This window comes from Marmota marmota, unplaced genomic scaffold (genome assembly GCF_001458135.2).
Source record: "Marmota marmota marmota unplaced genomic scaffold, marMar, whole genome shotgun sequence".
Taxonomy (NCBI): Eukaryota; Metazoa; Chordata; class Mammalia; order Rodentia; family Sciuridae; genus Marmota; species Marmota marmota.
Genome location: NW_025999891.1, coordinates 2,139,659 through 2,150,239, shown reverse-complemented (window position 1 = coordinate 2,150,239; position 10,581 = coordinate 2,139,659). Strand labels below are relative to the sequence as shown.

General features: G+C 41.9%; 1 protein-coding gene across 2 annotated transcripts in view; it reads left to right on the top strand.

The window, feature by feature from the left end:
- Vps53 (VPS53 subunit of GARP complex) overlaps nt 1-9,924 on the top strand; it is a 146,538-nt gene extending 136,614 nt beyond the window's left edge. Inside the window, exons 20-22 of one of the 2 annotated variants that reach the window (XM_015501034.2) lie at nt 3,830-3,967; nt 6,015-6,119; nt 6,801-9,924. In XM_015501034.2, coding sequence (XP_015356520.1) covers nt 3,830-3,967; nt 6,015-6,119; nt 6,801-6,971 — 414 coding nt within the window. In that variant the 3' untranslated portion in view covers nt 6,972-9,924. Of the gene's footprint in view, nt 1-3,829; nt 3,968-4,444; nt 4,640-6,014; nt 6,120-6,800 lie in introns of those variants that run through there. The other variant, XM_048793292.1, reaches the window with a different exon arrangement.
- The last annotated feature ends 657 nt before the right edge of the window (nt 9,925-10,581 follow it).

Sequence of the window (10,581 nt, the reverse complement as noted above, 5' to 3'; positions counted from 1 at the left end):
AAAAATCACAAAATGTTTTAAAGCTAGCCTTCATAACTTACCATGTATGCAAATATTCTCAGAGTTTTCCAAAGTTTATTAAAAAAAATGGAAGAAAAAAAACTATACAATTATTTATATATAATATATAAATTGGAAATTTATATATATTAAATATTATATATTATATATTATATATAAATATTATATATTTTGGAAAGTAAAAAAATAGAAAAGTAGGGCTGGGGTTGTGACTTAGTGGCAGAGTGCTTGCCTAGCATGTATGAGGCACTGGGTTTGATTCTCAGCACCATATATCAATAAATAAAATAAAGGTCCATTGACAACTAAAAAAATATTTTTAAAAAATAGAAAAGTAGAAAGTATCCCCATATGTTTTAAAATATAATCATTGGGTATTTTTTTTTCCTGCCAACAAATAAATGCCAAGACGTGACTTTGATTTTGACAAGGCTCTTAAAATTTGCTATATCGAAGACAAAGTTGCCAGGCCTCAAATGGCGTACTTTAAGAAAAATAAAGATATTTCCTGTTAATAAAAGTATAGAAAATAATGTAAAGAACATCAGCTCACCACTTAGTAAAATCTGTGACATGTTCCCACTTTTTCTGTAGAGTTTTTTTTTTTTTTTAATGTAAAGTAAATCGTTAACAGTTATTGCTGAAGCCTCCTGTGGATTCCACCCTGCCATTATCCTCTGTCCATGCCCAGAGGTAAACACCACTCTCATTTTGATTTTTCCATTCCCATAAGTGTTTTGGTATGTTATATGTGTATATATATTCCCAAATGATACATGATTTTGTTTTGCTTTGCTTATTTCTAAGCTTTATATAAATCATACCATACATGTCCTTTCCCCTCTTGCTTATTTTCCCCAATTCAATGTTTTTTGAGATTAATTCATGTTGATGTGTGTCATTTGTGTTCACTCATTTTAACTTCAGCATCATATTCCATTGCATAAATATGCCACCATTTGTTTATTCATTCTCTTTTTTTATGGACACTTAAATTGTTTCCAATATTTTGCAAACAGTGGGTGCAGAGAACATTTTTTTACATGGTCAAGTTCTCTAAAGGATGTAAGTAAAAATGCTCTATTAGGTTATAAGTATCTTCAAGCAAGATGATATTACTGTTTCCATGCTTGTATCAATTTATAGTCACTATAAGTTTGAATTTCAATGCCACATCCATTTCAAGTTTGTTTGTTTGTTTGTTTTAATAGTCCTGGGCATCAAACCCAATGCCTTATGCATGCTAGGCAAGCCCTCTACCAGTGAGCTACACCCCAAATCCAGTCTTTTTCTTTATCAAACTTTAAAATTTTTGACTGTCTGATAGATATGAATGACATGTATTTATAGTTTTTTTAATATTTATTTTTTAGTTTTAGGTGGACACAATATCTTTGGGTTTTTTATTTATTTTTTTTATGTGGTGCTGAGAATCGAACCCAGTGCCTCACTCATGCTAGGCAAGCACACTACCACTTGAACCACATCCCCAGCCCCTGTATTTATAGTTTTAATTGGTATTTACCAATTGCTAATAATGCAATGCCTTTTGGGCATTTGAGTTTCCTCTTATGTGAATTACCTATTTGTATTCTTTGTCTCATTGATTTTTTTTTTGTGTGTGTGTGTGTGTGTGTGTGTGCTAGAGATTGAATTTTTAGGGTCTCACTCATGAGGAGCATGCGCTCTTAACACTGAGCTACATCCCCAACCCCAGTCTTTTTCTTCTTGATCTGTAGGAATTTTTATGTGTTCTGCATATCATTCCTTGGTCAATATTATACTTAGCCTCTTCTGGTTTGTGGTTTTGTTGTTGTTGTTGTTTCTTTTTTCTTTTTTGAGACAGTGTCACTAAATTGCCAAAACTGGTCTAGAAATTTCAGTCCTCCTGCCTCAAGCTCCCAAGTAGTTTGGATTACAGGTGTGCACCTCTGTGCCACCTAAGTTGTTATAGATAAAACACTGATGTCTTCCCAGAGCCTTTTTTCCATTGTCAAAATTATAATTACCATAGCCTTACAGTAATAGTGTCTCTTGTTCATTAGTTTGTCTTGGCAAGTTATTAAACATATGGATCATTGATGTTCTCATCTATAAAATAGAAATAACTACCTTCATAAGGACAGGGCCTCATGAAAACTGAATGTGATAAGCAGCTGGGCACAGTGACTTACACCTGTAATCCCAGCTACTTGCAAGACTAAGGCAAGAGGATCAAAAGTCCAAGACCAGCCTCTGCCACTTAGACCATGTCTCAAAATAAAATTTTTAAAATGGCTTGTGATGTAGTTCAGTGGTACAGCACTGGCCTGCCATGCTGAAGACCCTGGGTTCAGTTCCCAATACCAAAACAAACAAACAAGATGAAGACTAAATGCTAAATGTGATAAAATATTCCTAGCATCATTCCTAGCCATTGGTGGTCAGACAGAAAAGTTGATAGCCTTCCAAATAATTAGCATCCAGAACAAACAGGAAAAAGTGGATTGTTGCAAAGACTTATTTAAATTTGGTTAACTCTCCTACATTCTCACTAGCATCCAGGAAAAAAAAATCTAAAAACAGCGATAGTAAATTACCATTTTTTGCCTAATGAATAACCAATATATTTATGAAAGTTTTCATTGCTGATGAGAGTGAGCCTGGGCTGCTAGCAAGTGTGTATGTATTCTTCATTTGTAAAGAGGTTCAGATGTGAGGCTGGTCTAGGGCTCAGTGATAATGTGCTCACTTGGCACACATGAGGCACTGGGTTCGATCCTCAGCACCACATAAAAAAATAAAAAATAGGGATATTGTGTGTGTGTATGTGTATATATATATATATATATGCCCACCTACACACACACACACACACACACACACACACACACACACACATATATATATATATATAAAATATCTGTCTGTGTATGAAAAGAGGTTCATATGTGTCAGGAACCCTAAAAATGTACTGCTTTGGCCTCTCCCAAAGACTGCCATTCATGCACCTAGAATATGTGTACAGGGCTGTCCACTACCTCACCATTTGTTATTTTTTTAAAAATACATCTTCATTTTATTTATTTATGTGATGCTGAGGATTGAACCCAGTGCCTCACACATGCAAGGCAACCACTGTACCGCTGAGCCACAACCCCAGCCCACTATTTATTATTAATGATAAAAATCTAGGAACAAACTAAATAGATGGTTTAATATCTTAAACACACACACACACACCCTACAGAATATTGTATAGCCATTAAAAAATCATGATTTTTTTTCCCAATACTGGATATTGAGCCCAGGGCCTCACACATGTTAGGCAAGCACTCTACAACTGAGCTACATCCCCAGCCCTTTTTTATTTTGAGGCAGGGTCTCACTAGGTTGCTGAGGCTGGCTTCAATCTTGAGATCCTCCTGCTTCAGCCTCCCAAGTAGCTGGGATTCCAGGCGTGCACCATTATGCCCAGCTTCATGATTTTTTCCAGACTGCCAAGATGGGAAATACAAAAACTTTATATGTTAAAGTGGAAAACCCAGGTTATAAAACTGTATACATACATATATACACATGCACAGAATATTGATTCTGATTTAGTTTTAAGTGCACAAACTGAACAGCAGGAATTTTACCACATTTAACTGTAGTTTCTTATTTTCCCAGAATAAAGAAATTAAAAGTATTTTTTGTTGTTTATTTTCCATATTTTCTGCAATGAGAGTATATTATGTATATAATTAGGAAAATGTGATTAATCTGATGGATTCATTAGTTGTCATGTCCCTGTGAAGTGGCTGGTAACACACTGCTTTCCCCACAGCTGCTGCTGGACACCCACTCCCTGAAGATGGTCCTGCTCGACCTCCCTTCCATTGGCTCACAGGTGGTGAGGAAGGCACCTGCCAGTTACACTAAGATTGTCGTGAAAGGCATGACCCGGGCTGAGATGATCCTCAAGGTAATGATTGTGTCTTCCTCAAGGATCCTGTTTTAAGGAACTGGTCATATATCTAATCCCATATCCAGGGGGTTCTGATTTTGAAAGCCCAGCATAAGGCCTATCCCCACCAGTCCTAAGGATCATCTGCATCCTTTGTTTAGACTAAATGTTGGCCTCATCAGATATTATTTGAAGTCAGTGGACAATTACTTGGGGACCAGTAATTCTTTCAGATGAAGGAATTCTTTGTTGTCATGAGATTTTCTTGTAATAAGATTTGGCCAAGACTGAGAGTTAGAAGGAGTTGCCATTGTGAATCAAGTTGTATAAGTTAGGAACTTTGCCTCTCAGCAGGAACATCAGTTATCCTCCCCTCCCACATAAGTCTTTTTGGCTATCTGTGCTTTACCATCTTTAAATGAACTCAACAGTGTTGTGGTAACAGAATCTAATCAGCAAATGGGTTTTTTGTTTGTTTCTTTGTTTTGATTTTAGCATCACTTAACAAGATATTGTACTTCAGCTGGTGCTGTCAAGAATGTCTTGAACACCTACCATGATTTCCAACGATAACATGAGAAGAGGGGCAGAGGCTAGAGAACAAATAGTACTACCTGATAAGGCCTGAAAGTCCAGGGCCTGTAGGCTCTTCAGGCTCTCTTCCCAAACAATAACTCAAATAATGACAGGGAAAAAAAGTAGCAGCAGCCCACAGACACCATGGGACCAGGCAAAGACCCCGCATAAGCCTTGAGCCATGGCCTGAGGAAACTGGAAGTAGCCTGATGGATTCTTCTCCAGCTGGTGTCCTCTCTGCAGAGAGAGCATACAGTTTGGGAGTGATCTGCCAAGGACTTTTGAAGGAGATACTCCTCACTGCTCCCGTACATTCTCAGGAATTCAAAATAAAATTATTTTGCTGAGGGAAGAAAAATCAGATTCTGCTTTCCAAAACCAAATGGAAATGAATCTGAGGGTTGCAGTGCCATCTGTTTGTATATTAATTGGTAGTTTAAGTAAATGTAGTTAAATGAAGTTCCAGATTTTAGGTCTTCAAAAGAGTAAGGAACCTTTGGGATTTTTGTTTTTGAGAAGATCCACTCACATCAATTCCTTTTGTTGCCCAATTGTCAAGAATAGACAGAAGGAGTTGGGTATGGCACACACCTGTAATCCCAGTGACTCAGGAAGCTTAGGCAGGAGGATCACAAGTTCAAGGCCAGCCTCAGAAATTTAGGCCTTAAGCCTCTTAGTGAGACCCTGTCTCAAAAAATAAAAAGGGCTGGGGGTATAGCTCAATGGTAAAACTCTCCTGGGTTCACTCCCCAGTACCAAAATAACAAAACAACAACAACAAAATGACAGAAGGAGCAGGCACTAGGTACCCATGAAAGGTCCAACCGGAGACCTTTGACACTGTGTTTCCCAAATGGTCCCTATTTTTTAAAAACATCTCCTGCCCAGACCCACTGAATTAGAATACACAGAAAAGAGACCCAGAAATCTGCACATTAAAAAGCAGTCCTCCAGAGGGTTACAGTGGCACACGCCTGTAATCCCAGTGGATTGGGAGGCTGAGGCAGGAGGATCCTAAGTTCAAAGCCAGCCTCAGCAACAGCGAGGCACTAAGCAACTCAGTGAGACCCTGTCTCTAAATAAAATACAAATAGGGCTGGGGATGTGGTTCAGTGGTTGAGTGCCCCTGAGTTCAATCCTTGGTACCAAAAAAAGGGGGGGGGGGCTGGGGATATAGCTCAGTTGGTAGAGTGCTTGCCTCGCATGCACAAGACCCTGAGTTCAATCCCCAGCACCACCAAAAAACAAAAAAATGGCAATCCTCCAAGTACACTGGTGTACCCTGTAATCCCAAAGGCTTGGGAGGCCGAGGCAGGAGGATCGTGAGTTCAAAGCCAGCCTCAGCAATGGCAAGGTGCTAAGCAACTCAGTGAGACCCTATCTCTAAATAAAATATAAAATAAGGCTTAGGGGCTGGGGGTGTGGCTCAGAGGTAGAACACTTGCCTAGAATGAGCCTTAAGGGCCTACTGTGTCCCTTCCCTTGGTAGGTAGTGATGGCCCCCCATGAACCATTGGTGGTGTTTGTAGACAACTACATCAAACTCCTTACAGACTGTAACACAGAAACCTTCCAGAAGATACTGGACATGAAGGTGAGCTCAGTATCTTTTCTTGTCAACTCCTACTCATCCTTCTTACTCTAGGGGGTGGGATATGGGTTATGGAGGGGCTGCCTCAAAAATGCAAGTTGTGGACCCAGAGTGGTGGGTTGAAATCCCAGCAACTCAGGAGGCTGAGGTAGGAAGATCACAAGTTTAAGGCCAGCCTCAGCAATTTAGCGAGACACTGTCTTTAAAAAATAAAAAGGGGCTGGGGATATAGATAAGTGGTAGAGCGCTTCTGGATTCCATCTCCAGTACAAAAAAAAAAAAAAATCCATGTTGCTAGTCCTCCCTGCAACCTGGATTCCAGGAGGGTAGTCCTGGGCATGTTAGCTTCAGGGTTCTGGACTACCCTGCATGCTTGGAAGCTACTGCTCAGGAGAGGACAGAATGGAAGGAGCAGGAAGATCATCCTTCCATCTTTACCTGTCCTCCTTTCTTCACCCTTTCTTTCTCTCCTACCCAATTCCTTCATTATTTCCTTCCTCCACTTTCTCCCAGGCTACTACTGAAGGCTGACAATTTCTCTGAAGAAAGCTTTTGTCCTTAGCCTGAAATAATTATGCTGATGGTAGAAGCCATGCCAACAGCAGACCCAGAGGTGCACTCTCTCTTTGGGCTATTGCAGAGCCACCTCCTGACCACTAACTCTCCTCTCTCTTCCACCCTCAGGGGCTGAAGAGAAGTGAACAGAGCAACATGCTGGAACTCCTGCGCCAGAGACTTCCCACCCCGCCCTCAGGGGCAGATGGCTCCAGCTCTCTGTCCCTGATGGCTCCTACACCAGAGCAGGAATCATCTCGCATCCGCAAACTTGAGAAACTAATTAAGAAGAGACTTTAGGAGCACACGAGGGGCACCGAACCCAGTTCCTGGAAGCCCCAAGTGCCCCTGTACCCCTCCCCTACTCAGTGACTCTTATATCCTCAGTCATGAGTTTTTGGGACATTGAGGTTGCTACTGTGTCTCTCCCATGCCCTGTCTGAACTCCTATCCCAGTGGGAGAAGCTGACTAAGGGCTGGGTTATAAAAAGGCAGTTTAGATTATCTCTCATTGCTGCCATGGAGGCAGCAGTGGGTGAAAGGCCCCTGTGGTTCAGTTGCTGTTTCCAGGCTGCCCTTGAAGGTCAAGTTGTCATTGGCTCTTATAGCCTCACCATGGCAGCCATACCCTCCAACACCTGGGCCCTACTCCCTGCCACATGCCTGTCCAGCAACTTGGATGAGGAAGCCTGGATCTTGCTCCTTCCCCCTTCTGCCACTACTGGAGGTCACCTCTGCAGCCAGAACGCTGAGAATGTTCCTGGAATTGGTTGAGTGAATGGACTGCCAGATCACAGGGCTTAGTACTACCCTTTATGAAGACAGTGGAAGCATGTGCACTTTTCCTTGTAAATCACAGTTTCCTGGTACCTTCTATGACATGGCCAAGTTTCCTGTGTTCTCATTTCTTGTTACTCTCCAAAGGAGAAAGGCCCTCTGTGTCTGTCACTCTGGAGGGCTGTATGAACCAAGCCTTGGAAGCAGACCAGGCTGGGGCTGCTGACCTGGCGAGGAGACAGTCCCAGATCTGACAGAGGGTTCTGGGGCTTGGGGTGTGGCTCAGTGGTAGAACGCTTGCCTGGCATGTGCAAGACCTGGGGCACCGAACCCTGTAAAAAATAACAAGTGGGTCTTGCTTGGCACAGTCACTGTGTTATGTGAGATTATTTTCTCCATTTCTTTATTCTCATTCTGTTCCTAACTTCTTGGGAAGCAGTTAGTTGTCTTCTATATAGGAAAACCAGAAAGTTCTCTTGGAAAACCTTTCCTAGTTTTTTTCCTGCAGATGAACTATGGGAGGGAATAGATAGTCTGTACCATCTGATGTCCTTCCTGCTCATTCACTTTCAAATCCAGAGAACTCTCCAGAGTCACCTGAAACAACAAAGGTGGTATACAGTGCATACATCACACTATTAATGAGAGAGAACCTGGGTCCTTGGAGACCAGGAACACAAGATTGACCTTACTCGCCAAGCTCAGAACTAGCCTGGCCCAGAACACAGCCTGGGCCCAGACTGCCCTTCATGTCCACCCACTGGCTCTAAGCAGCAGAACTTTGCAGAAAATTGCTCTACAGAGCCACTTCAGTCCCCTGCATCATCCTACATACAGAGGACAGGCACCATACCAGGTAGTTTCCCTAATTCTCTTGGTTTGCTTGAACCCAAGGCTCATCTAACCATGACCATGACCTCGGGGTGGCCACCATTGGGGAGAGCCCTGAGGTGGAAGGTGGAGCTCTCTATAGAGGAAGTGTGTAACAGGCCTCAGGATCAAATTGGATTATCAAATAATGCTCAGAACTGAGTTTTTAGGACAGAGGAAGTTTTCTGAAAATCTGTAAAACTTGTGACGGCCATACAGGAGAAAACTTTAAGGTTTGAAAAGCTGGTGAGAAACATTGGCTGTTTGTCCCCATCTTGTTTTTCCAGTACACTATTCCACACTGTTTCCCTCCCTCCCTCCCCACCTCTGTCCATTAGTTCCAGGTTTGAAACCCCACCTCCGCCCTGTGCTGGAGATGGAACCCAAGGCCTCAGGCATGCTGGGTAAGGCATGTTCTATCACTAAGCCACATCCCCAGCTACAGAGCCTCATTTCTTCATCAGCTTCCAGCCTGTCCTTGCTAATTAGTAGAACGCTTAAGTATTGAAAACACTAAGAAGAAAATCAGTAGTGAAGAGATATGGCCTTTAGTTGAGCTCTGTTAGAAGATTCAAGATTAGAGAAGTGCAGGAGGAGTGGGGAGGGGTTTGGGAGGCTCAGTCTAAGAGGGATTCCTCTGTGCTATCATGTTGCTTTGGTAAGGTTATATTCACTAATTGAAAGAAGGGGTGGTGGGCCAGTCTCCAAGCAGCACAGCCAATTCAGCCGTCTGTCACCGACCTAGGGAGGCTGGGAAAGCCAGTGGACTCCTGCACCTGGTTCTTGTCACTCTTCAGTGTTTACAGATCCACACTTCTCTTTTTAGTTCATTCATGAGGAGTCATTTTTCTGGACATCTCCATAATGGCATTGAGATGTCAGACTGCTGTTTTTCTCAGTTGGTGGTCACCGCCAGGGAAGTTGCTTTCCTGATTTATTACATTGTCAGAAATCCCCAAGGAGCCAACAGATGTCATTTGGAGTTATGTTCAGTGTCTCATTGATGGGGACTGAATACCGGGTGTGCATCCTGGAGAGACAGCATGTTTCTCACCTGGGGGTATGCATCAGAATCACCTGGGGCCCTTTTAAAAAATTGTAGATGTCTGGAGATTTTGACTCTTAGTAAGTCTGCAGTGGGGCCTGGCGTGTAGGCTTAAAAGCTCCATAGGTGATTACATTTGTCTGTCAGTATCCACGGAGGATTGGTTCCAGAACCCCCTCCCTGTACTCCAGTGGATATCAAAATCTGCAGATGCTTGAGTCCCCTCATATAACTGGCATAGCATTTGCCTACACTTTAAACACATCTTCCTGTATACTTTAAATCATCTCTAGACCTCTTATAATACCTAACTTGGTAGAAATACTACACAAATAGTTGTTGTACTGTGTTATTTAAAGATCTGTACTTATTCCATGTAGGCACAGTTTAAGTGTTGTTGTTTGTTTGTTTGTTTTCCAAATACTTTTGATTGAATCCACGGTTGTATATCCACAGATATAGATGACTGACTGTGTGAGGTTTATTCTTTGCTAAGAACCATTGCAATACAGAGAAATTTACTTTATTAAAGGGTTCCTGTAGCCCATTTTCATAAATGTATATTTTTCTGGTTCTCCAAGTGTAACTACAGTACAGTGGTCTTTGCTTATAGCTAGCAGCTTTAGTTTCAAACTCATTTAGGACATGCCAGGAGTTTCACTCTCATTCAGTACTGATGAATAGTCTTCCTTTTTTGATGACCAAACCTCAAATAGAAGCTTTATTTATTATTGCCACTTCAAAATAACATACATAGCCAGGTGCAGTGGTACACACTTGTAACACCAGTGACTCAGGAGGCTTGGGCAAGAGGATCACAAGTTCAAGGCCAATTCCAAAAATTTATGCCCTAAGCATCTTAGTGAGACCCTGTCTCAAAAAATAAAAAGGGCTGGGGGTATAGCTCAGTGGTAAAACTCCCCTGGGTTCAATTCCCAGTACAAAAAAAAAAAAAGAAAATTAAAAATGACAGAAGGAACAAGGCACTGGGTGCCCATGAAATGCTTCCAACAGGAGACCTTTGACACTGTGTTTCCCAAATGGTTCCTATTTTTTAAAAACATCTCCTGCCCAGGCCCACTGGATTAGAATATACAGAGAAGAGATCCAGAAACCTGCACATTAAAACACAATCTTCCAGCTGGGCTTAGTGTCACACCTGTAATCCCAGTGGCTTGGGAGGCTGAGGCAGGAGGATCCCGAGTTCAAAGCCAGCCT